At 43.7% G+C, this 24,931-nt stretch overlaps 5 protein-coding genes across 6 annotated transcripts; 1 reads left to right on the top strand and 4 right to left on the bottom strand.

Moving 5' to 3' along the window:
- The first annotated feature begins 209 nt into the window (after nucleotides 1-209).
- Nucleotides 210-6,143, top strand: LOC101779674 (probable LRR receptor-like serine/threonine-protein kinase At1g67720). Its single transcript, XM_004977594.4, has 15 exons — nucleotides 210-710; nucleotides 915-1,452; nucleotides 1,555-2,060; nucleotides 2,183-2,315; nucleotides 2,405-2,476; nucleotides 2,551-2,619; nucleotides 2,695-2,766; nucleotides 3,014-3,082; nucleotides 3,272-3,423; nucleotides 3,501-3,742; nucleotides 4,095-4,221; nucleotides 4,858-4,923; nucleotides 5,026-5,209; nucleotides 5,312-5,447; nucleotides 5,550-6,143. The coding sequence occupies exons 1-15, from the start codon at nucleotides 629-631 to the stop codon at nucleotides 5,874-5,876; spliced, it is 2,775 nt and encodes a 924-aa protein (XP_004977651.1). The 5' UTR covers nucleotides 210-628; the 3' UTR covers nucleotides 5,877-6,143.
- Nucleotides 6,144-6,350: 207 nt separating this feature from the next.
- On the bottom strand, nucleotides 6,351-10,015 carry LOC101780076 (protein TONNEAU 1a). The gene is made up of 8 exons (XM_004977595.3): nucleotides 9,775-10,015; nucleotides 9,020-9,152; nucleotides 8,404-8,492; nucleotides 8,194-8,316; nucleotides 7,168-7,298; nucleotides 7,044-7,069; nucleotides 6,795-6,951; nucleotides 6,351-6,686 (listed from the first exon to the last, which is right to left on the bottom strand). Exons 1-8 carry the CDS (start codon nucleotides 9,859-9,861, stop codon nucleotides 6,662-6,664), a joined length of 771 nt encoding a protein of 256 aa, XP_004977652.1. The 5' UTR covers nucleotides 9,862-10,015; the 3' UTR covers nucleotides 6,351-6,661.
- A 771-nt stretch (nucleotides 10,016-10,786) lies between these two features.
- LOC101781160 (enoyl-[acyl-carrier-protein] reductase, mitochondrial) lies at nucleotides 10,787-13,695 on the bottom strand. Its single transcript, XM_004977598.3, has 8 exons — nucleotides 13,022-13,695; nucleotides 12,783-12,926; nucleotides 12,578-12,680; nucleotides 12,322-12,421; nucleotides 11,860-11,936; nucleotides 11,712-11,790; nucleotides 11,271-11,389; nucleotides 10,787-11,143 (listed from the first exon to the last, which is right to left on the bottom strand). The coding sequence occupies exons 1-8, from the start codon at nucleotides 13,404-13,406 to the stop codon at nucleotides 11,050-11,052; spliced, it is 1,101 nt and encodes a 366-aa protein (XP_004977655.1). The 5' UTR covers nucleotides 13,407-13,695; the 3' UTR covers nucleotides 10,787-11,049.
- Nucleotides 13,696-13,862: 167 nt separating this feature from the next.
- On the bottom strand, nucleotides 13,863-22,193 carry LOC101780476 (phototropin-1A). Of its 2 annotated transcripts, XR_002678405.1 has the most exons (22): nucleotides 21,724-22,193; nucleotides 19,684-20,140; nucleotides 19,376-19,558; nucleotides 19,155-19,246; nucleotides 18,741-19,014; nucleotides 18,424-18,634; nucleotides 18,245-18,315; nucleotides 17,944-18,050; nucleotides 17,792-17,841; nucleotides 17,610-17,693; nucleotides 16,719-16,778; nucleotides 16,548-16,637; nucleotides 16,254-16,330; nucleotides 16,075-16,159; nucleotides 15,901-15,981; nucleotides 15,659-15,762; nucleotides 15,486-15,535; nucleotides 15,035-15,141; nucleotides 14,778-14,903; nucleotides 14,627-14,678; nucleotides 14,084-14,489; nucleotides 13,863-13,990 (listed from the first exon to the last, which is right to left on the bottom strand). XR_002678405.1 is itself a non-coding variant. In XM_004977597.3 (21 exons), exons 1-21 carry the CDS (start codon nucleotides 21,734-21,736, stop codon nucleotides 14,140-14,142), a joined length of 2,724 nt encoding a protein of 907 aa, XP_004977654.1. In that variant the 5' UTR covers nucleotides 21,737-22,193; the 3' UTR covers nucleotides 13,863-14,139. The 2 variants fall into 2 exon arrangements, 1 of the variants encoding a protein (XP_004977654.1); XM_004977597.3 differs by having other exon boundaries at nucleotides 13,863-14,489.
- Nucleotides 22,194-22,693: 500 nt separating this feature from the next.
- LOC101781554 (WUSCHEL-related homeobox 3A) lies at nucleotides 22,694-23,858 on the bottom strand. The gene is made up of 2 exons (XM_022828764.1): nucleotides 23,374-23,858; nucleotides 22,694-23,288 (listed from the first exon to the last, which is right to left on the bottom strand). Exons 1-2 carry the CDS (start codon nucleotides 23,743-23,745, stop codon nucleotides 22,998-23,000), a joined length of 663 nt encoding a protein of 220 aa, XP_022684499.1. The 5' UTR covers nucleotides 23,746-23,858; the 3' UTR covers nucleotides 22,694-22,997.
- Nucleotides 23,859-24,931: the final 1,073 nt, after the last annotated feature.

A 24,931-nucleotide genomic window follows, 5' to 3' on the forward strand; every position in this document is an offset into this window, starting at 1 on the left:
TTTGACGCAAATAAAGGCATGCAGATGCAGGTGCAATGATGCATGGATACCTGCTGATGCGTCTGTCAGGCCATTTGATCATGTCCAGGAGCCTGTGGGCAGCAAAAAGCATCTGGGTCCCATTCCATTCATGGCTTGCAAATAGAGATTGAAGAATTTGTTTCAAACCAAATTTGATAAGGGCAGCTGTTGGAATGGTTGGCAACAACAATTTGATTAGATTCGACGATCTGATTTGCCATCTGGAGCTGCATTTCGCACGGAATCCCACCCGCCACCCCGTCCGGTCGTCTTCTTCAGGCAGCAGTCGTCGTCTCCCCTCTGGAACTCTGGATTCTTTTTATTTATTTATTACAGCATGTCCTAATCGACCACTTTATTAGTTGTTAAAGACGAGCTTACTAATGAAGATGGAGCAGTAGAAAAGCTGGATTTCATCTCCTTCCTCCTGTTCGTCTTGTCCATTTCTTTTTCCGAGTACAAGTGGAGTGAGCAGGTGGAATCCAAACTCCTCAGGCAGAGGCAGGCGATAGATCCTCAGGCCTCTGGCTCTGGGGAAGGGAAAGGGAAGAAGCGCTCGCTGCTTTGGGGCGGGGAAGGGGAGCCCCATCCCCGTGCGGTTGCCTGTATGGCTTCCTCCTTCACCGCCGCCGCTCTCCTCCTCTTCTTCCACTTCCAGCTCCTTGCGCCGCCGTCCGCTGCGCAGCCTGGTGAGCGAGCCCCATTCTCATCTCCAAAGATTCCGTTTTTTGTTCACGGCCGCGCCGCCGCCACCTTTTTCCTGCCATGGATGAGGAGATTTGCGAAATCGCAGGAAGCGGCATGGCCACAGTGATTCCCTGCTTGATTTGCCCCGCAGCTTGCCCTGATTATACATCTAAACTTGTCCATTTCCATCCTGCGCCGCGCTGCAGGTTTCATTAGCTTGGACTGTGGGGGAGCTCGTGATCACACAGATGCCATCGGGATCCAGTGGACCTCCGATGCTTCCTTCGTCTCCGGTGGCCAGGCAGCACAATTGCTGGTCCAGAATGGCCTGCGGAGCCAGCAGTTCACTACCGTGCGCTATTTCCCAGCAGACAACAGGAAGTACTGCTACACCATGAACGTCAGGAACAGGACGCGCTACCTCGTCAGAGCCACTTTCCTCTATGGTAACTTCGACAATAGCAATGTCTACCCAAAGTTCGACATCTCCCTAGGAGCGTCTCCCTGGTCCACCATTGTCATCGATGACGCTACCACCCCCGTCGTTGAGGAAGCAACTATCCTGGCTGCTGCTCCCACGCTCAGCGTCTGCCTCTCCAATGCCAGCACAGGACAGCCCTTCATCTCCACTCTCGAACTCCGCCAATTCAACGGTTCACTCTACTACACCACTGATGAGACACGCTTCTTTCTTGCGCTGTCTGCAAGGATAAATTTTGGAGCCGAAAGCAATGATTCTGTCAGGTACTAAAAAAACAACACCATGCTTATATGCCTTTCACAAACAACTACATTTTGTTTCATTAAAACAGTTGACTGAAGAGCGCTCTTTTTCTTCTTCCACAGATACCCTGATGACCCGTTTGATAGAATCTGGGAATCTGATTCTGTGAGGAGAGCAAATTACCTTGTTGATGTTGCTCCGGGGACTGAAAGAATATCAACTACAAAGCCCGTATTTGTCGGTACCAATGAAGAACCACCTGAAAAGGTCATGCAAACAGCAGTAGTTGGCCAAGATGGGTCCTTGAACTACCGCCTTGATTTGGAAGGTTTCCCAGCAAATGCATGGGGAGTATCATATTTTGCAGAAATTGAAGATTTGGCACCAAATGAAACGAGAAAATTTAAGTTAGATGTCCCTGGCATGCCAGCACTCAGTAAACCAACTGTTGACGTGGAGGAGAATGCTCAGGGCAAATACCGTTTGTATGAACCGGGCTACACGAATTTGTCACTTCCGTTTGTTTTCTCCTTCGGGTTCAAGAAGACGGATGATTCTTCAAAGGGGCCTATTTTGAATGCCTTGGAGATATACAAATATGTCCAAATTACTATGGGATCTCAAGATGGTAAGCAATTGTCCGTGTTTCAGCTACCTTTTCTTTTTCCCTAGCTACAACAATTCCTTGTGTTTCACCATTGTACAATACAATCCAGTGTTTGATTAAATTGGTGCATGTATCATTGACAGCAAATATCATGGCCAGCATGGTATCACGGTATTCACAAGCAGGTTGGGCACAAGAGGGTGGCGATCCGTGCTTACCAGCATCATGGTCCTGGGTGCAATGCAGTTCAGAAGATGCTCCAAGGGTATTCTCAATGTATGATAACTGGCATATCATTCCGCCTTCATTATTTGTCTACCTCAATGAAATAGTATGTGACACCTGAGATTTTTTTTTCCTTGCAGCACATTGTCTGGGAAGAACATTACAGGAAGTATCCCAGTGGAACTGACAAAGCTATCAGGGCTGCTTGAGCTGTAAGGACTGAATACTTTATCCTGTCCAAGTATTTGGCATCTATTGTCTGATCTACTTATTTCTGTTAATGCAGAAGGCTTGATGGAAATTCATTTTCTGGCCAAATTCCTGATTTCAGCGAATGCCATAATTTGCAGTATATGTGAGTTTCCAGTTATTTTAATAACATGTTATTCCGAAATGATCTACTAATATATGGCACTTTTCTTCATTCCAGTCACCTTGAGAACAATCAGTTGACTGGTGAATTGCCGCCTTCTTTGGGAGACCTACCTAATTTGAAAGAACTGTAAGTTAAATTCTTTTGTCCACCTTGTCTTAATCTGTACTATACTTTGAAGATCATAGTACAGTATTTCTTCAATTTCATTTCCTTTCTATTTTACCTTTATTTATGTTCATTTCTGATTTTTTCCCTGCTCAAGAAACTCAAACGACTGTTGATGATAGTGATTTTGTATTTTTTTTCATGCAACTATATTTGTTCAAGGGTCTTTATGGAAAAGGACCCCTCTTATGAACTAAATCTTTTGCAGGTATATCCAAAACAACAAGCTGTCTGGACAGGTTCCAAAATCACTTTTCAAGAGAAGCATTATTTTGAAGTTAGTTTCACTTTCTTTCAAGCAGATTATTTATTTCAGATCATGCTTTTAAGCACTATTGTGGTTGTGGCTTGAGAACCTTCACTCTTTAGTGGCACCAAAATTCTTACATATGTAGATCAAATAGCTCTGTCGTTCTTTGGATGGTCGCATGACTCCCATCTGTTCTAATTTGCTATATGCCTGCAGCTTCTCAGGCAACAGTGGCCTTCACATCGTAAACAGTGGTATTAGCCACACCATAGTTATTATATGCGTGGTGATTGGGGCCATTGTGTTACTGGGTGCTGCTATTGGATGTTATTTCTTTACAAGTAGGAGAAAGAAGAAACATCATGAAGGTACACACTCTTCAGCTCAGTTGACACATCTAATATTATGCTAGGGCTCAATTGACACACTCTTTTGCCATCTCCAGACACAGTTGTTATTGCAGCACCAGCAAAAAAACTTGGCTCATATTTTAGTGAAGTAGCTACAGAATCAGCACACAGATTTTCTTTATCTGAAATTGAAGATGCTACTGACAAGTTTGAGAGAAGAATTGGCTCTGGAGGGTTTGGCATAGTATACTATGGAAAGTTGGCTGATGGGAGAGAAATTGCAGTCAAACTTCTCACAAATGACTCTTATCAAGGCATCCGAGAATTCTTGAATGAGGTCTGTTCCCATACTAGCCTTATTTGGTGTCTTCTACAGGTGCTTGGGAAAACGAATCCTGAGATGCTAGAGGCAGTTGCATAACTTATAGCCTCACTTTATTCTAAAATTAACCAGAGATAACACTTGTATATATTTTTATGCTACGTGCAATTACTGGCAGCCTGAATATGGAATTTGAAGTGCTCTTGCATATATATTTGTCTGCATCCCTTTCATTTTCCTGTGTCTGTCAACTGAATAGTTGCATAATGACAGGATTGCATGCACCATTTTTTTTTCATACTTGATTTTTCTTCTGCATGGTTGCTGTGATTAATTGATTAGTTATCTGGCTAACATCTCATTTCAGGTCACATTGCTTTCCAGAATACATCATAGACACCTGGTTACATTCCTTGGTTACAGTCAGCAAGATGGCAAGAACATACTAGTGTACGAGTTCATGCATAATGGGACACTGAAAGAGCACCTTCGTGGTAAGTCCACTTCCAACTGCTGGTAAATCTACATTGTAGGATTAAACTGTCAGTAGGTGGATAGTTATTCTTTTGCAAGCTAAATGTTTCTATTCTAATTTAATCAAAGGAATGTTCCTTGTGTCGGTGTTTTATACCTGACAACCTACCGAGGGGTATCCTGAGGTAGTAGATTGGTTGCTGGGGGATCGCCGAATATGTAACTTGAAGGTAAAATCGAGTAGTTAGCCTATTATGTTTAGGCTCTCAATCCCTGTTTAGCCATTGCCACTGCGTGCGAGATCTTTGTCTCGTGTACGCATACTAGCACTGCTGCTACGAAGATCTTTGTCTCGCATCCTAGCGTTTAGGCATGACAGAAGATTGGTTGGTGTTTTATACCTGCCTCGCGTCCTTGTGCTGCTGATTTTACATCTTTAGGAAATTACTTAATTAACTGAGCTCAAACATGTAGTTAGATCAGGTTCTCCTTAATGAAAGACAAGGTTTTGTTGTATGTCAGATATCTCTAGTTTTGCTCTCAATTGCGATTATTATTCAGTGAACAACCTCTGCAGCAACATGGAGTGTTAGATGGCTGAACCCATAGTGAAAAGATATACAGATGAGTGTAATATTTTGGTGGTGTTTCCTCAGGTACTGCTGATGAAAAAATAACTAGCTGGCTGAAGCGTCTTGAGATTGCAGAAGATGCTGCAAAAGGTATGTGCTCTGCTATGTCTTGCAATTCCCTCTTGTACATTGAATATGAACAATTAGCCGCCATGTTTTCTGAATGTGAAATGGCAAAAAAAAAAAAACCAGGTATAGAGTATCTCCACACAGGATGCTCCCCAACAATTATCCATAGAGACCTCAAGAGCAGCAACATTCTCCTTGACAAGAACATGAGAGCTAAAGTTGCGGACTTTGGGCTATCAAAACCTGCAGTGGATGGGTCTCATGTGTCAAGCATAGTTCGAGGAACAGTGGGATACCTGGATCCAGAGTAAGGCCAAGCTATCTGACTGAGAAGAACAGAACCTCCATTCTGTATGGTTCTCTAGCATTGTGTCTAAAAACCTTTTTATTTATGTTGTGTTTCGGATAGGTACTATATCTCGCAGCAGCTGACAGAGAAGAGCGACATCTACAGCTTTGGTGTGATTTTGCTGGAGCTCATCTCAGGCCACGAGCCAATCTCAAATGACAACTTTGGGCTCAACTGCCGTAACATTGTTGCGTGGGTAAGAAGAGAACAACAACTTTTGGTTTCCTGTTCTGCTAGTGAATTGCTGTTGATCGATGAATGAACCAAAAAACAAAATGAAAATGAATGAACTTGGCAGGCTCGATCGCACATCGAGAGCGGCAACATCCATGCCATCATTGATCAATCTATGGATAGAGGCTATGACCTGCAGTCGGTGTGGAAGATCGCGGAGGTGGCAATAATGTGTGTGAAGCCCAAGGGTGCACAGAGGCCACCCATCTCGGAGGTGCTCAAGGAGATCCAGGACGCCATTGCCATCGAGCGGGGACCCCAGCACTCTGTCCAAATCCAGCAGCAGCTGCTCCTGTCCAACAGCAACAGGTCCATGTCCATGGCTGATTCCTCGTCCGCCAACAACAACCTGGACTTGGACGAGTTGCTGATGCGCCCAGGTCTCAGATGAAATCCACACCCCCTGTATATGTATGTAATGGTATGGAGCTGGAGAGATGAAATGTGCAAGGATTTATTATGTTTAGGTAGCAAGGAAGGAGGAAATCAAGGAGAAGTTTTGGCTGTCAATCATGAAATTAGTAGGTTGCTAGTCTTTGTTTTTGATGTCAAATGGTTATTTGTGGAAACGAAATATTATACCTCCGCTGCAGGGAGGGAAGACGAGGCATAGTGGGTGGTAATGGATCATGGTCCTCGTGACTCATTGACAATCCAACTTAACCCTAGTTCAAAATCATATAAATTTATGATTCGACTTTTATTAAACCCGATCCTTAAATTTGCTAGACTAGACTAAATTAGAGGGCCTTTTAGGCACAGCTAATAGAGTAGGCACAGCTAATAGAGTATAGGGATATCATCATCAACCAAAATTCACCTTTTCTTCTTCTTAATATAATGATAACTAAAGCAGCGCAAGACATTGTCACAACACGTCAGCATACAATATCACTGCATGCATGTATGCCTTAATCTTTTTCCCCTTAATTTTGCAGCCAGGAGCACTAATATCTACCAACACCTACAGCCAGGCGCAGGTAGGCATCAATGAATAGTAATAATCTAATCAACCCTTAATTAAGCAGCAACATTTGTTTTGTTTGTTACAAGAGAACCATAACCAGTCAAGCATCATCTCTCTAACAGTAGCGATCTCACTCACACTCCAAGCACTGCAAACGAATGGTACAAATTACACGACCAACCAACCGACTCCAAAGCCTTCATTGTTTGTTACTCAGCAGCATCCCCCGAATGCCTGCAAAAGCACATAACACGATATCATCGCATGGCATTCTCCACCTAAAGTAATTGCATTGGACATACATTATAACTGAGGAGCAATCAATCAATCAATCCCACTTACCTCCAAGATGTCGGCAGATTCCTAGATTTCCGGTCTAACTGAATGTTTTCTAGAGCAGTCGATGTCCGCAGCACCTCTTCAGATATATCTTCTGGGTCATATCTCCAATTATACTCATCTTTTCTCGTGTTCGAAGCTGAAGAACCCCCTCGGCGGTCTGAACATAGGTACGAAGGGCACCCGTTTCAGAATTCACAACAATACAACCATATATGAAAAATTTAACGAATTACATATCAGGTCACAAACCTGATGTCTGCGATGATGAGACTGGCCTGGCAAATTCAAAGTAAAATGTTACCCTCACATCTAATGCCAAAACAAATAACTGACGCATAAGTACAGCGGCACAACAGTATGGCATCATGCTTACCTCCCCATAGGAGGCAGGCTCCCAACTGACGATGATGGTGGCCTCCTCAAGTTCCGATGTTCAGCATTTAGTGAAAGTTCAGACTCTGAACTCATCATCCTCCTACCACCCATCCTTGTTTGAGATAAATTCTGACAGATAGAACATATTTAGACAACCAAAGCATGCCGCGGAAAACCATAAATTTTAAGCTAAACTTTGACTATATTTGGAGGTCAATTGCAAAGACGTTATTGCTACTAACAGTGAAAGTATACAAAACAGCTTTAATTGCTCAAGGACAGTGCAAACCTAAGCTGATTTTTTTTAAAAAAAATAATCGTATACATAATGAACTGGAGTTCATAGATCAACAGATATATGCTGAAATCAACAAATCACAGGTAAACAGATCTCAGTACGACGGTAATGATAATTCATTGTAAAGATAATGAATGACATGCATTGTAACATAACTGACTGAACTCAAAAAGAATAGATCAATTTCCACCCATTCTGATTATGCTAAGAATCATTGTCTACGGGGGCAGACCCAGGTATTGGCTAGGAGGGGGCTGATCCAAGCTTAATACAAGATCAAGTGTTTTGCACCTCTATTATGTGTATAATTTTTCTATAATCTCCATTGTTTTTCTAGCCTTGGACCCAGGCTGCAGCCCGGGCAGCCTGGGTCCTGGATCCGCCACCGATTGTCTACATTCTCTGAATGCATCACCTTTTGTTTCTAGCAAACTTAAATAGTGAAGATTGTGTTTGATCTTGATTATGCGTATCGACATAAGTTGAGAATCCAGACTCACAACACCTATTTTTTGTTTAAGGCAACACTTTGATGGGTATCATAAATGTCACAACCTTCCTTGATACCGAACATAATGCATAGGAGGATGCATAAAGAACCATATGGTTTTCTAAGAAGAAATCCTGAGTACATTAGTTTTTTCCTTTTTTTCTATACTGGGAAACTTAAGGATATAAAATGATTCTAGATTCCACTATATGTTAATGATCGTGTGAGAGATAAACCTCATATTTCAGATAACCTTCGAGAACATCTAAAAGCATTGGACCGCTTTCAGCACTCCTGCTCCCTTCAGCTCCACTTTTGTTAGAGAAGTCCTTCAGTTCATTCTTCCAGAAGTCCTTGGGCTGATTAACAAATGAAACAGGAAACATTAGTGGATGTTGATTTCCGAAATGCACAAACAAAATATGACAAGAATGGTCACTACTTACCAGGTTACATTCTGGCAAGTAAACTTTCATTGTGTGACTTAGTTGCGCCCACTCCAAGTATTCGCATACAAGTGCTGTTAATAACCTACCTGCAAGCAAAAGAAATTCTAGAATGTAAAACCATTCCATGTTACGGGCAGCTTGCAAAACACAAGGCTAAACTTTATCCATTAAGTACTTAAGATCATCTTAGGCTAGCGTGACAACTTTAAACACTTGAGATATCTGTGATGAGACTAAAAACAACATAAACTAGTCATGGGCATGCTTCTTTGAACTAACACCGATACAGAAGCATTCAAAACCAAAGACCCACACTAGCCATCAATCAAGAGAAACAAAATATGCATCTTTCAGGTATAGTCTTAAATTGCTAGCTAAAATTACGATATTTCAAAAAATGTCAGAATTTCCAGCAGCAAATGGATTATCATGCTGCAGAATATCAACCTTTATCCTTGTGGAATGTTTGAGAACAGTAGTACAAGTTTCTAGAGGTCTGTATATGATAGAAAATAAAGTTGCATAAGCATAGCAGCATCGGAGATACGCTGCGGCTTCTGAGTAACAGACAAATTTGAAACAACTGATCAACCAGCACATGTGAAGTGCAAACCTGAAGGTGAAGCATGCAGTTGCTTAGCCCGGTCATTGCAGCTACCAAGCAAAGCAGAATTCCCACCATCTTCATTCTCTATCACCCGATCCTCCTCTTCTATGGCCTCAAACACACTTGCTCTTAGCTCAGCCTAGTCACCCAGCAAGGAATACCATGAGGAAACTAGTGAAAAATATGTGGATTTGATTAAGCACAATGTGCTTCAACATATAACAACTTTTTTCATCAGTAATCATATTTCTCTATGCATGACATATATTTATTAACTGAATAAACACCAAATAATTTGAGGTTTTCATGAGAAAACTGAAAGTTTGTTCTTTTCAAACTTCTAGAGGAACTGTAATTGCCTACAGCTGGAAACCAAGATTTGCTGACATCGCACCATTAGAATCAAACCCACCACCATGGAGTAATGTGGGCGCAGTCGTCACAACAGAGGAGCCAGAAAAAAGAAGTTTCCTAGTAACATGACACATTTCCTCCTAACTGGATTTGCCAACTGGACCAACAGAATATTAAGCGACGAAATTTTTCTTCAGCAATGTGCGAGCATTCCCAACCAGCAGCGTCAAGGCGCTCAAAATGTGCACACTAGAATTTGGAAAGTAAGAAAAAAAAGGGTGTGCGGATTTTGGGAACGAAATCGCGGAAGCGGAGGCGTAGATCCCCAAAGCGGAGGGGGAGGGCAAGCTAGATCCGTGGCAGCGGATCAAGGAAGGGACGGGGGAAATGGGGAAGGACGAACGAACCCTAATCTTGGCGAGGACGCCCTTCTTCTCGAGGGTGCGGGTGACGAGCGTCTTGAGCTCCATCATCTCCCGCGCGTAGTCGTCCATCCCTGCCTGCCGGGTGTGGTTGGAGGGGGTGGCGGAGCTCGAGCACGAGCAGGCAGCCTCTCGTCTCCTCTCTTGCTCCCAGACCGACCAGAGGGAGGGGAGACGGGGAATGGAGATCGAAGATGAACACAGCAGCAGCAGCAGACCAGAAGGTTGGGGGATACAAGCCAAAAGGATGACAGGTGGGCCCTTAAGGCGCCTTTGTCTGCTTTTCTCCTCTCGACTCTTGAAAAAAAACTAATTGATTGGGTAGCCGGAATTATTTTTTTCATACGATCAGTCACCCATTTAATGGACGGCATTTTCTTGTTTAATAGTAAATGTAGATTATTTATTTATATTCTTTGTATTGTAATAGTATATAATATTGCTTCTTTGTATTGTAATAGTATATAATATTGCTCAATGGTGTCGTTATAGATGATCGGCTACAAATTGTACGTTTAGTTTTTTTTTCCTCTAAAGCATGCAATGCACCACGTAGATGTTAATATACTCCCCCCTTCTTAAATATATTGACACCGACTATTTATTTTTTTCTACAAATATTTTTGCAAATAGATAAACCTACAAATTAAATCTAAAGTAAATTTGAGAATAGACATAATGATACACATTTCACTTTAGTTAAACTAACTTGTTCAATATCTTTCAATAGATATTGGTGGTTAAAATTGGAGTAAAAAGTCAAATGGTATAAGAACAAGAACGGAGGGAGTACATGCACACAGGTAGCTCTCCTAACCATACATGCAATGCTTCGTTCTCATATGTCTAGCTAATTATGGTATACGCAGTGATAATGAAAAATAAACTTGGTACAAAAAGATTAATAGAGTATTAAATACGAATATATTAACCATCCACTTAAAAAGCACATGGCGTAGAAGGAAAATATTTTTTTTAAACGAACGAGAGCTGCCGATTATATTAAAAAAGATAAGTTCTCTCCTGCCGATTATATTAAAAAAGATACGTTCCAGACTGGAAAGATACAAGAAAATGAAAAGGAAAGAAAAATAAAACAAACTCGTCCGGTTAGATTGTGACATCAACCTGGGTGTACAACTGGTATTTCATTGCAAGATGAACTCGATCGCACAGAAATCTAGCTAAGCTGCTGTGTCCAGAGTACATACAACTCCAAGTCGCTCTGCCTAAAACACTTGACAACACTCATCTTTCATCTCAGAACCTCACAACTTGCTTTGGCTGGCTTCCATGTTTGCCCAGGGCCTTCTCCAGAGCCAAGCTGAACTCACTGAATGGAATCGACTCCATCCTGCACGCAAATTAATGTTCCAGAATATCAATCATTTCTATCTTTATTATGCCTCCTCCAGATGAGAGAGAGCATGTCAAAAAGATCAACTGCAATCCAATAAGAGTAGAAGAATGGCATCACATACTCGTATTTGAGTTTGCCTTCGTGCACCAGGCCCAAGAGGTAGTCGATCATCGTTCTGCAATCCTCCGCCTTATCTGAGTTCATCCACTTCTGTAGCCAGAACCCTCGCATGGAAATATCCTTTCAAAGCATCGTGTCGTGTTAAGTATCCGAGACGTAAGGGGAGCAGTATACCATATAAAAAATCAGAAATCAATACAACCATCCTGGGAGAAATCATCTATCAAATAGTTTCGTTGTCTTAACATGCTCACAATTCTTTTCATTCTCATCTACTGAGAGATAGTGCCGTTATCCAGGTGTGACAATTTTGATGCAGAGACATTGCTCACATAAACTAGGGACTTTACTATTGCACTAAAGAATTTATAATGGCCTAATGGTATTATGTAGTGCAAAACTGGGAAGCACAAGATTCACAAGCCGGGTTTGATGTACAGACCTTAAAAATGAAATATGATGTAGGAGCAGTGACAGGTCGCTTGGACATTCCGCCATATGTCACCATGGTGCCTCCTTGCCTAAAGAACAAGGGATTGTGGCTATGGCATGAAATAAAAATTCTAACTTTGTCAAATTCAACACGTTACCTCAAAAACTTGAGTACCAGAGAAGCAGCATTTCCTCCGACACAGTTAAATCCTAATGCAGGTTCCGGCAAAGCACCCTAACATCACACAAAACAAAACATTTAAATAGATAAGGGCTTGGTTCAAACTCTAAGCAAACCTAATTCTTATAGAGGAATGAACTGGAAGCCGTATGCCGGTAACAGGCAGTAATAGCACAAGCAGCCAAAAAAAGAGAAGGAACTCATGGTTGTCACTGCATTTGAGCTTGGGCTTGCATAAATTAATCCAAACTGCATTTGTCAACCTCAGATCCTAACCTTCTTAAGTTTGGCAAATAGTCCGTTTTCACTTTTTCAGTTGTCTAAAGCAAATAATTTCAATTTTTACCAGGCCGCGCACAGATTTTTGTGAAGCAAATACTAGTAGTTGTCAAGGTCAAGGATGATGAGTGATTTGAAAAGGCAAGTAGTGAAGCAGTACCAGCAGGCTCTTGAGATTCTTCATGTCTAGCTGAGATTCCGTGAACACCTCATCTGCGCCAAGTTGTTTGAGCTTACCTTTTGCTTCCTCTGAGCCAGGCCTGCATCAATTCAGATACAGATTACTTAATAAAGTAAGGAAGTGAACACCTCAAGAGGGAAGCATATATATAAGAAAATTGCCACAATCATGTAGAAAGCCAAGACAGCAACATAATCCTTGATCCCAATTATTTTGGGGAAGAAAGGAGAGTAACCTGTCCCTTATAATGTTGATGGTGTGAATTCCATGTACCTTGGCGAGCTGAATCACGCACTGGCCGACAATGCTGGTAGCGCCATTCTGGACAATGGCATCACCTGACAGTGGAGATTGAAGGCCATGAGCCCATGAGCATTGTGGGGGAGTGGTGTGCCAACTGACAAGGGAAGGAAGTACTAGCAAGTAGCAAAAGTTGGCACCAGGATTGAGTTGCACAAAGTCTCGGAGCATCCTGAGCGCGGTCAAGGGGTTGACGGTGACGGTGGCCGCGTATTCCATGGGCACGTCGCTGCGGACCTTGTGCCACATGCTCTCGTTCTTGACGATGTACGTCTGCCATGTCCCTGCCAAATTTCAGTTGATCATCAAGGCATAAGAAGGTTCCCGAAGCGGGACGAGACAGGGAGAAGAAGGAAGGAAGAGGGGTGGGTCTCGTTACCGAATGAGGACGGGGATGGAATGACCCAATCGCCTGGGGAGAGCGGGGCGGTGACGGCGGGGCCGAGGGCGTGGACCTGCCCCACCCCCTCGCAACCCCCGACGGCGCCTGGGAGCGGCGGCCTGATGGGGTAGACGCCCTCGATGCGGTTGATGTCGGAGGGGTTGATGGGGGCGGCCAGCATCCGGACGCAGACGTCGCGGTCGCCGAGGTGGACGGGCGGCACGTCCGCCACCCGGAGCACCTGGTCGGGGGCGCCGTGCTCGTCGTAGAGAACGGCCTTGGACGGCGGGGAGACAATGGAGGAGGCGGTGGAGAAGCGGGAGGCGCAGCGGCGGCGGAGAATCTGCAAGGTCGCCGGAAGCAACCGGGACGGCGGCGCCATGTCGTCGGTTCGGTACCCTTGGCTTGGCTTGGCTTCTCTACTCTACTCTTCTTCTTCTTCCTTCCTCCCTCTTCTTCTTCCTTCCTTCCTCTTCTTCCTTTTAAAGCCCAGCCCAATCCAGCATTCCAGCCCAAGATGGTAGGTGGGTGGGTAGTTGGTTCCATATAAAAGTGCCGGCCTATACTTCATCGTGGTCAAATAATTCATTCTTAAAATGCCATTGATTTTTTTCATTTATTTGATTATTCATCTTTTCTACAAATATTTTTGCAAATAGATAAACCTACCGGTTAAATCTAAAATACATCTAATAGTGGATATAATGATACACATTTTACTTTAATTAACTAACTTGTTTAATGGATGTTGTAACTTGTTTAATAGATATTGTTGGTCAAAGCTGGAGTAAAAAATCAATGACGTTATATATTTAATAACGGAGGGAGCAGGCAGGAGTAGTAGCTACGGAGTAGCAACGTATGGGGTTGGTTTCCTCCTGTAAGCAAGCATCTATTCTATGAGTATCTTGTTCCTTCCCAATGGTTGGAGCATCACATCACATTACATTAGCAGACTTCCTACTCCTGCCCAACAACAACATAGTCAAGTTGACCATCAATATAACTCAATTGATTTCTTTGTGCCAACTTACCATACTTATTTGGTAATCTACTTACTTAGTGACACAATACTGACATGACGCACTACTAGCTTCATTTCATTCATCAGCCTTTCAGAACATATCAGTGAGAGCATCAGCAGCAGCAGCTGTCTCTTGCAGTTGCAGAGGAGGAGCCTCCACCTCCACCTGAGCGAGCTTGGGGGGCGCGGCGGCACGGACGAGAGCCCAGTTGATGCCGCGGAAGAAGGGGTGCCGCTTGATCTCCGAGGCGCCCTCGTACGACCCCAGCCTGTTGGCAGGGTCCCGGTGCAGCAACCGGTACATGAGCTGCCTCCCAGCCAGGCTCACCTCCACACTCGCTGGAAACCTCATGTCCTTGTGCAGGATGTTGGCAAAGGTCCTCTGCCTCGTCTTCCCTCTGAAGGGTGTGTAGCCATACAGCATCTCATACAGAAGGATCCCTGATGATACCAACAAGTATGCTCAGCATTGTCAAGCACATGTTTTGTTTTGTAATCATCAGCCGTACGCTTTCAGTTCGTGAATGCGGAGGCTGGAACTTTTCCATAATCTAAAAAAAAGAGATGAGATTGGCTACCTAGCGCCCACCAATCCACAGCACTTGTATGACCGGCTCCAGTAATGATCTCCTGCAACATGTACACCAGCTGATGATGACCCACTATCACCCATAAAAAAATACAGACATGAAATGCCAGCCAGAATGAAAATTAACGAAATATACATACAGGTGCAATGTACTCCTCTGTACCAACAAACGAATTCGATGCTCGCATTGGTTCAGCGAAGAATATGGGAGAACCCCTGCTCTTCCTCCTCCTTTTCTTCTTATCGCTCTCTTCTGAAAGGAACACCTGTCATATCAAGCAACAGGAGTAGTTAGCAACTGCTACTAACAAAAAAAGAGATTGACAAGTTAAAACAATGGCGGCATGGCGCTCCACTGTCCTGTTAGATGTATTGATAATCAAGTTATATATATTACCTGTGGTTGACAGGATGTCAAGCATGACAAATCAAAGTCTGTCAGGGACATGTGCCCGTCTCTATTAAGTAAAATGTTCTCCGGCTTTAAGTCTCGGTAGATTATACCTGAGGGGAGAAAGAATAAGAAGCGTGGCATGGGCCATAGACAATTACAAAATGTAAACATCTCAGCCCCCCCCCCCCCCCCCCCCCCCCCGCCCCCCCCCCCAACACACACACACACTTCCTGTCCGCTAAGGAAGCCCATCACTTTCATGAATGGTTAATTCCTTACCCAAAACATGCATTTGGGAGGTGGGCAAATAATTACTGTTGGCCACGAAAGACATAAGCAGATGCAAGTATGGTTATGGAATACTGATCCATGCTGACAGACGTGCTATTATCCACCACTATTCGGAATATTCGGAGAGAATTTCATATATAATTGGTATGGTGTATATGGCTACCTTGGCAATGCAGGTATTCAAGTGCTGTTACCACTTCTGCAGCATAGAACCTGCAACAATCATGGAGCAGTATATCAAGCAATGCTTCTTGTCTCCTACTGTAACAACCACCAAATTAAGAGCCAGAGCCACAAAATCTAAGCGAAAGAAACAGTTTCAAAGACCATGTTCACCTGACTGCATCTTCCTTTAGAACCTTCATAGGTTGCCTATCAAGGAGCATAAAAAGTTCCCCACCAGAGTAGTAGTCGGTAATAAGACATATATGTGTCTTGGTCTGCAACATATATATGGCAATATTGAGATGCTAGAAATCAGAATATCATCCACAAAAGCAGAATAAAGGCGAGGAGGATAAATATTAACAAGTCGAGTATCATGATAGCATACTAGACAATTTATTTCTGCAACGAACCTGAAATGATGCATACAATGTGGGAAGGAATGGGTGGTCCAACATATCAAGGATTTGTCGTTCAGCGGTAGCTCTATGGACCTAGAGGTATTAGAGAGACAGATACATGAAGCAAAGCAACAATTAAAGATAGCAGTAACAAAATTCATGTGTGATGAAATTTGTTACTCCTACCTTGTTTCGGTTAAGCATCACACTTTTATCCATAGCTTTCATGGCAAAGTATTCACCTGTGCCAAGCAACTCAACCAAGTGGACACTGCAATTCAAAAATAATGCACATGTGTACTGTTTAAAACCATAACTAGGAAACTGTTTTAATATTACTGAAACCAAAATAAAGAAATACTTACCTGCCAGTGTCACCAGATCCTAAAGGTTTTACTGGCCTGAAATGTTTCAAATCAATGCTTTCACCACTCTCAAGAACCTACAAGAAATAATAGCAGGATCCATCTGGGAGATTTCAAAAATGGTGTGCGTACTCCAATGATCTTTTGATTAGGCATATATACTGCAGAGACTACTAAATTCTACAGCAGAATGCATGCCAGTACCTCTCTCAAGTGTCTCTATGACTGTTCCCTTTCATCCAGTAGCCTTACAAATGGCAAGAAAGTAGCTATATGTATAGGCGTATAGCATACCTTTTGGATGGCCCTCCATGATGCAGTATCCTTCATATGTGGTTTCGGCAAGACTGGTTTTGAGTGATTAGCCCATAGATCCTCCGGTCTCTAATATGACCATAAAATGCCTTTAGAAGTGCCCAACCATACTTAGTTTTATTAACAAAATGAGTATTTATTTAGTCTGACCAAATTAGCATCAGGAAGTTCCTTTGCAGCCTCGTCAATATTGTCTGCAGTGTTCTTAATCTGGTAAATGAACAATTCAGGTTAATGTATAAGACAACTATGCTTTTGGACAAGGAAATTTAGAAATTAAGGTACCCAAAATTTAGTGGTGAAAATTATTTTCTACAAACTAAAACAAAAGGCAGGACATTTAAGGAGCGAGGGAAGTCACCAGAACATGAATTAACTGACCTAAAGGATGCCAACTATGAACATTTTGGGATGTCATAATACCACAAGTTTACTAGTACCAGTGTTGACCACCAGGGTTTAAGATATCTAAATACTTAATAGATGCTAGATGGTGCTAAATGCTTAATAAATATTGCAAGCACGCACTACAGAAGGCTTGCTTTGATAACATATTAGCTACCGCGGATATAGCTGATATTTTCATCATTTTTTCCTTTTCCTGGTACTTGTGATAGCTGTTAAATATATGTATGTGCTGTGTGCATGTAGGCCCATAGGCGTTGTCACGCCTGGGCTAAGGCCGTCTCCTTGCCATGGCCTGTTGATTAGGATAGGCACCGTATCCCTGAGATCTGTTCTGATTCTATAAACCGATCTCAGGGTTGCCTATATATACTTGTACCCTTGTTTAACCTAATCAATCTATTATCTCACGCAATCACAATTGCTCTCATGGTATCACGAGTCCGGGTCCTCCTGTTGATTAGGATAGGCACCAAATCCTTGAGATCTGTTCATCTGATTCTATAAACCGATCTTAGGGTTGCCTATATATACTTGTACCCTTGTTTAACCTAATCAATCTATTATCTCACGCAATCACAATTGCTCTCAATAGTGAGTACAGATATGCTAGTCTTAAGTAAAGTAGATACAAACCAGCATGGCGCCATCTTTTGCAGCAGCATCTCGAACACGTTCAGTTCCATCTAACTGAACCCCAATGAAGTACTGAACATCACCCTGTTCAACAATCAAATATGATACATCTCAAATCTCAAGTGAAAAAGTTGCAAACAAAAATCTGGAGGAAAGTATCCCCATGGCCCACATTGTAGTACCTTCTGATCACGCATTGGTTGCAAGTGAAAGAGGTTCCAGAATTTTTTGCCTGTTCAAGTGATAAATAAACACATGCAAATTTAGTTGAACTCATAACCATATAAAAAATATATTTGGGAATGAACATAAATTGCATCATGATCTTACACACCGCTCTTTGTATAATTTATTAACTGAACGGTGACCTCTGTTTGGTTATCTATGGCATCTCTTATTTTCTTTACTGTCCCACGGTCAGTTTCAGGTCCTTGAAGAAACCTGCAAGAGAAATATAGGTCAATGCATTCATTAGCCACTACAAATGCAGAACAAACAACAGTTTGGAGATTTTGCCACTGTGCCTAACTATGATTAAACAGTGCATGAAAAATTACAAGGGGAAGGGAGGTAGCATACAGGCCTCCTTACTTCCTAATATGTAGTTTCTAAACAGTTGAAAGGTCATCATTTACCTGCAGTTTCTTCCCAATATTTCTTCACGGCTATACTCTGTCAATTGCAAAAAGCTATCCGACGCAAATATCTGTAACATGGACCAAACAATGGATATAGTTTGATGGGAAGTTGATATATATGTCAATAGAAAGAAGAATGGTGTCAGCAGCAGAAGAGATCCGAGTTGTTGTCTTACAATTGGATTATCAGGTAACCTCGGATCGGTGATGACAAAATTCTTTTCAATACGTTCAAGTGTAGTAGCCAAGTCTATACCCCTTCTCATTTCTTTCCTCCTGAAATCGTCATCAAAGCTTTCAGGTCTTTCGTCATCACTGTCAACTAGCGGATCATCTCTTGGTTTCAGCATGTTCTTCTCTACATTTCCATGGCCCATACCAAGAAAACTGCACAGAAAAATTAAATGTGAACAAATGCAAGGAACACAAGGAAACTATGAAATCAAATGCTGTGACAGTGTGACTATGTCATATGAGTTATTTGTTATCATACCCCATAAATGAACGCAAGCCAGATTTTCTAGTTTTATTCCCTCCTTCAGGCACTTCACTAATTTTCTGCAGAGAGCTTCTGATTCCACTTTGAGAGTTGCGGCGAGATCCACTTTCAGAGCTTCTCTTGCCAGGAACTTGGGTTGAAAACACACCTTCTGATTCCTGCGATTTTCTTTTAAAGGTGCTATTTCTTGATTCTGACAAGGAGCGTGGATTCTTGAGGGCAAGAAGAAGCTCAGAGACAGAGCTGCGGGCCTGATCCTTCTGTCTTGCTGCAGTGAATATTATTATTCTTTTTCATTCAGCTTGATAGCAACTTGAATTTGTGAAAGATACATACATAGACTTACAGCTGGTATGGAAAAAACTTAAATTTGGAAATGTCAACTAACAAATTTACTAGTAGTAGTACCATCATATTTGATTAGTGATTCTGGCAATCCATTCGGGCGAACTGCTGTATCCTTGGTCCCTTCAGTGTACTTACTCACTTCCACTTGCATCCTGTGATATGGTGACGTTAGAGTGAGAAGATGATTTTTTTTCCTCCAATACAGTCAAGGGTACATTGGAGTACTGCTGGATGATGAAGTGGCATAATAATTGATAATGATATGATGAGAAAGCGCTGACCCGATGAACTTGAGGACCCTGCCATCCTCATCCTTGATGGGGGCAACGGTCAAGAGGTTCCAGAATGGCGTGCCGTCCTTCTTGTAGTTGAGAACACGGCCGCAGTAGTTTGAGCCAGCTGCGAGCGCGTGCCTGATCTTTGCGATCTCTGCAGGGTCCGTCCCGGAGCCCTGAAGGAAGCGGCTGTATGCAGATGCAGTTTCCTTATTAATTACTCCTCCTAATTGATAATAATAACAATAATAATAATGGGAAGGGAAATTAATGCAGGAGCGGGAGGCGAAGAAGAAGAAGAGGAGAAGACGGACCAGTTCCTTCCGACGACCTCGTTGGATGAGTAGCCGGTCATGTTGAAGAATCCGGCGCTGGCGTAAAGGATGGGGTGGTCGGGGCGGGTGGCGTCCGACACCACGAAGGTCTGCTGGAAGGCGGAGAGAGCGGCGCGGAGCTCCTCCGAAACCCGGGGGAGGGTCCTGGGGATGCCGTCGAGGGAGTCGCTGGTGCGGGTACTAGCAGAAGCAGAGCCGCCGGAGGGTCGGGCGGTGACGCCCTGGGGGCGGCCGGTGTGGTCGTCGGTCTGGAGGACGAGGCCCCACTCGGCGGCCCTCTGCGCGGCCCGGCCCACGGCAGCAGCATCATCCGCCGCTGGGGGCGGCAGGAGGAATGGGGAGGTGGGCTTCGCCGGCCGGATGGAAGCGGCGGCGGAGGCGGAGGCGGCGTTGGGATTGAAGACCTCGAGGGACCCACGGGAGTCGCGCGGAAGTCCTGCATCAGTTAGCCACGTCATCACTCGCTTCTTCAGTCCACGCAAAACTTGCTAAAATTAAGGAAAATACTCTGCTTGTTCACCGGATCCCAAACTTAAGACAGCTGCACTGACGCTGTCTCCTCCTCCACTGACACGTAATTTTCAGACAACCTATCAGATAACCACTACAATAATTTGTTTTTAGTTGTTTTGAGGTAATCCTCCGTTGACAACACGTAATTTTTTTCTTAGACAACCACTGCAATAGTTTTTTTCTTTGGTCTCGTTGTAAAATCATCTCCCTTGATTTGTGAATGAAATAAAGTAATAATGTTAGTTGCATGGCAACCCCAACTCATACAATATTAGGATACTGATCTTATAGTTTTAAAAAATCTAGCATATAAGTCGGTTGTTTCGCGAAACAATGACCTCCTTCTCCCTCCTCCCTCTCTTTCCTCCGCATTAGCAAAAATCATATGTGACATTTATATGAGATGACCTACGGCTACGAGACTGTTAGCTTATAGCAATGTACCAGCCTTTACGTCAAATGAACCACCTCCCCACCACCTTTGATCGTGTTTCCTTGTCAGGAAATGGTGCCACGTGGGATTTGGGGTCCTTTTTTCCCAAGGACCTTAAGTTATTTTAGTGCTTATTAAATATTTTATTGCTCACTGGTTTAGTAATCGTTAGCTTTCTTAAAAGAAGCAAAAAATTCTCTAACGGCTAAACACTAACAGGTAGTACAAATAAGAAACAGGAAATTTCAAATATCGTTTCCGTAACGGCAGGACTAGAACGACATGGAAAAATATAAGATGAAATGGATGGTAGGCATATTTTGTAAAGATGAAAAAAGATGCATGCATGTGATACGGATCAGGAAAAAAAAAGTTAAAGGCGTGGAATTGGATCCGGGCAGCTTCTGCATGTACGTATGTAGTAGTGAGTTTGGAGCCGACCTTTATACATGTGATGCTCCCTGTAACAGTGAGTATGTGTTACGTAGCTAAATTCGGTTTAAGCGTCTTTTAGAACACAAAATTCTCAAAATGTATCCTATGTGTTTGCAAAACGCAGGAAATATTGAAAATGAGTTTTTATCCGAATACACAGTACTGCATGGAAAATATAGGAAACAGGAGAGTCGTATTAATTTTTGTCCTAAATTTCTTTCTCAGTAGGAATTTGAAAAGAATTGTTGGTAAACATGAATTCATTAATTTGTTCCAACATGCCTTGGTAGCAAAATGAGCTAGGTGATGGCGATGGACGGTTGGACAGGGATGGGATGGCTGTCCAAATTAAATTGGCACATATCCATTGGACCATGGCATCGGATAAGGAAGAATTTGGTGGACCAATCAGAATAAAAGCAGGTAGTAGTAAAGGCTTGTATTTATTTATTTAAATAATCTGGGAAAAGGGAAATACTCCTATACAGCAGAAAAAGCAGCACGTGACCAGGGAAGGGGGATGGATAATGCTATGCTATATATGGATATGATCTAATTACTAACTAATTTTAATTATAGATGATTTAACTTCCATTATTATTATGCATGCATGCAACAAAAGCATACGTAGTACATACCTTTGGAAGCCATTGAATTGAATTGGTTGATGACCCGTTGCTGTTCAATTATCAAATCAACAGCAAAGGTAGCTGCTGCAGCTTCTTCAATTCAATTCCGAGGAGGCGGCGGTGTCGCCTGGCAGCGGCTAAGCTTCTTCAATTCAATTCTCCCCTGGGATATATAGTAGGCGGAGATCCTCCATGGATCTATCCTAGCAGCAGCTCTCTATCAGCAGGCCGTGCATGGTGGTATGGCCATGGCATGGAGGCTCATCATTGCTGATGATGGGATTGCAGCAGCAGCAGGACACATCGATCAGGACATCGGATCGGAGGAGAGGGTCTGTAATTGTACAGTACACTAGTACTGGCATCAGTACACCAGCTAGTAATTATTAGGAGATGACAGATAGATGCAAGTGGATCCCATCAGAGAGGAAGAGGAGGAAGACGACGAGCTGGGAGAGAGGCATCGTCGTCCATGACCACGACGCGCCACTACGTACTAGTCACACTAGCTAGAGGATCGATCGAGCAGCCAGCAGATGCATCAAGCTTGTAGCACGGCCGGCCCATGCTTATTGCTTCTAGCCCCTGTACGTCGGCCCATGATCCAGCCAGGACTCTTCCATTGGAATTGGCCTAAGCATTATGGCCGATTCTGTTTCATAACGAGAGCCCGTGGTGGCCACCACAGAGATAGAGCTGAGGAGCTCACCCTTCAGAGGTTCGGGATGTCACTTGGGTGCTGAGGGTAGATGTCACGCGCGTGGGACGGGGCGTAGGGCCGGGTTGGGTCACGAAGCGCAGGAATATTTGGAATTGAAGGAAGCTTGTATGGTGTCGGGCCGGGCCAGGAGTGACGGAGCAGGCTGGGTGAAAAAAGCAAAACTGGTAAACGAAACCAACTGGTGGGCTGGGCTGCATGTTGAGACGGTATCGGTGGCCCAACTGGTAAACGAAACCAATTATCAAGAATGATGATCATACAAGACGGCACTCGTTGTTTCTTCGAGTAAATGGATCATTATAGAATATATTGCAATGCAATGTGATAAAACAACCCAGGTAGATGGATGGAGGTACTTGAAGCTGACAATGGAAGCAGCTAGCTACTAGCTAGCGTTACACCAGCGTTAACTAACACAAGAATGCTGGAATAATGACCGGTACGATTAAGCTTGCAAATCGATGGAAGCACTACTAGCTCGTAGATCGATGAAGTAAGGTAGACATCAGAAGCTAATTAAATAATAATTAATTATGTGGAGTATATATAATTTAGATTATTATTAGTTGGTGGATGTAGAGCAGGAGGAGGACTTGGAGCTGCTGCACTCGTCCTTGAGGCCAGTGCTCTTGGTGGGGAAGAGGTCCAGGGTTTTCAGAGGGCGACGGCAGCATGGCGGCAGCTCGTCGGAGCTGCCGCCGGATGCGGTGGCGGCGTTGCAGTGCTCCATCGTCTCCCACTCCTCCGGCTGCTGATGGTTGCTCAGCATAGCCTTGCCTCCAGCTCCTGCAGCTGCCGGAACAGCTGGAAGGGTGGCTGCCTGCTGCTGGTGCTGCTGCCCCAAGTAGCCCCCCTGTCGATCGATCGATTAATTATTAGGTACATATGGTGGCCATGGTGAGAATAATTGATTTGACAAGTTAATACCACATACATACCAGGTGGTGCGGCATGAAGCTGCAGGTTGCGTATGGGTGGTGGTGGTGGTGCAGCTGCATCACAGCCGGGTGCACACCGGCGGCGCTGCTGCCGCCGGCCGGACCGGGACCGGGAGGAGGAGCCACGGCGGCGGTCTGCTGCTGGTGGCGGGCGCAGAGGCGTCGGCGGAGACGCTGGCGCTCGCGTGCCTTGTGGTTCTGGAACCAGTAGAAGACATTCTTGCCCTCGATGCGGCCGTAGTAGGCGAGGTGCGCCGTGATCTGCTGGATCTCCGCCGCGTTCGGCGTCCTCACGCCGCTGCGGTACATCTCCTCCAGGATCATCAGCTGCTCCGGCGTCGGGCACCAACGGGTCGACGGCGTCTGAGGCATTAGATATATATTGATTGATCTTCCTAGCTGCTAGCTACTAATGAATATATATAATTGATCGATCAAGGTGTGTGCTAGCTAGCTGCTGCTATATATGTAGCTGCTATGCCTGATGATCAACTGATGAAACTACCACTCCATCAGTTGGTTGGATGGAAGAAGGGTGATCCTCCGGCCATCAGTTATATAGGGAAAGCTAGCCAGCCAGCAGCTACTAATACTAGCTAGGGCATATGCGACAGGAGGAAGAAGAAGGCTAGCTGTCTAGGGCACAGGCAGCTGCAGAGGATCGAGAGATGAGACAGATTGGCGCAGCCCAGAGTTAGTAGCTTCTTTGACCAACAACTAACGCCCACAGGCCTGCTCTGCTTGCTACTACTGCCTGCCCCCGTGCGAAGTAAATTGGCGGTGCAGAGCCAAATTTACAAGCTCTGTTGCAAGTAATTAAAAGCTGCCTGCGCTTGCCTTCTTTAATTTATGTACAATTACATACATATAAGTGCTCTCGATCATATACATAATTATATGTTACTGCATGCATTAACATGGTCATCCTATCATAAAATTCAAATGAACATATATACATTTTTACCCTTACAAATTGATAAGGCCATACTCTCAGTTTCCTTTTTTTTTATAAATAAAGTTGAGCGATGCATCTTCATGGAGCTGTGGTATGTGCCCCCAAGTTCATCTCGGTTATTAACCGAGAAGATCATGTTAACAATATTTCCAACACTGAGGCCCTCCCATCTTCTCCAAATTTGGCTGACGTCGTCGCTGCCCTATGTGACTCTCCGGCCGCTCGAGTTCGTTGATGCATGGAGCTTTGATCTTTAGTATTTCCCTATGTCACACAAGACGAGCAAAGCCATGTTGGATGCCATGTGTGGTACCTTATTAGCCACATCAGGCAGTAAGCAGGATAAAATATAATGGCAATTGGCACATGCTGGGAAGTATGAAAACGCATAAAACTTACACGCATAATACCATTACATTACAAAGTGAGATGTATATATGTTGGTATTTGAAAATCCTTATTACTTGCATTGCAGATATCCCTTAAGAAGAAAGGGAGTAAACGACTGATCGGACCGAGCTGACATAAGTACTAACTTGGATGTGTAGAAGGGAATAGAAGAGGGAGGCAGACAAGAAGGGAGGATACGTTATTGCGCCCTGC

Source organism: Setaria italica, chromosome VII (genome assembly GCF_000263155.2).
Source record: "Setaria italica strain Yugu1 chromosome VII, Setaria_italica_v2.0, whole genome shotgun sequence".
Classification (NCBI taxonomy): Eukaryota; Viridiplantae; Streptophyta; class Magnoliopsida; order Poales; family Poaceae; genus Setaria; species Setaria italica.

Bases quoted from the DNA above. Each gene is read 5' to 3' on its own strand.
- LOC101779674 (XM_004977594.4), top strand. From the start codon at position 629: ATGGCTTCCTCCTTCACCGCCGCCGCTCTCCTCCTCTTCTTCCACTTC. The intron at 711-914 runs GTGAGCGAGCCC...GCCGCGCTGCAG, and splicing joins GCCGTCCGCTGCGCAGCCTG to GTTTCATTAGCTTGGACTGT. The intron at 4,222-4,857 runs GTAAGTCCACTT...GTGTTTCCTCAG, and splicing joins ACTGAAAGAGCACCTTCGTG to GTACTGCTGATGAAAAAATA.
- LOC101780076 (XM_004977595.3), bottom strand. From the start codon at position 9,861: ATGGACGACTACGCGCGGGAGATGATGGAGCTCAAGACGCTCGTCACC. The intron at 8,493-9,019 runs GTTTGCACTTCA...TTTTGCTTGCAG, and splicing joins ACTGCATGCTTCACCTTCAG to GTAGGTTATTAACAGCACTT. The intron at 8,317-8,403 runs GTAAGTAGTGAC...TTTGTTAATCAG, and splicing joins ACTTGCCAGAATGTAACCTG to CCCAAGGACTTCTGGAAGAA.
- LOC101781160 (XM_004977598.3), bottom strand. From the start codon at position 13,406: ATGGCGCCGCCGTCCCGGTTGCTTCCGGCGACCTTGCAGATTCTCCGC. The intron at 11,937-12,321 runs GTACTGCTTCAC...GTGTGATGTTAG, and splicing joins AGAATCTCAAGAGCCTGCTG to GGTGCTTTGCCGGAACCTGC. The intron at 11,144-11,270 runs GTATGTGATGCC...ATTTGCGTGCAG, and splicing joins GAAGGCAAACTCAAATACGA to GATGGAGTCGATTCCATTCA.
- LOC101780476 (XM_004977597.3), bottom strand. The intron at 15,982-16,074 runs GTAGGAGTAACA...TAATACCTCTAG, and splicing joins TGATGCTTAACCGAAACAAG to GTCCATAGAGCTACCGCTGA. The intron at 15,142-15,485 runs GTAGCCATATAC...TTCTCCCCTCAG, and splicing joins TGAATACCTGCATTGCCAAG to GTATAATCTACCGAGACTTA.
- LOC101781554 (XM_022828764.1), bottom strand. From the start codon at position 23,745: ATGCCTCAGACGCCGTCGACCCGTTGGTGCCCGACGCCGGAGCAGCTG. The intron at 23,289-23,373 runs GTATGTATGTGG...ATCGATCGACAG, and splicing joins GCTTCATGCCGCACCACCTG to GGGGGCTACTTGGGGCAGCA.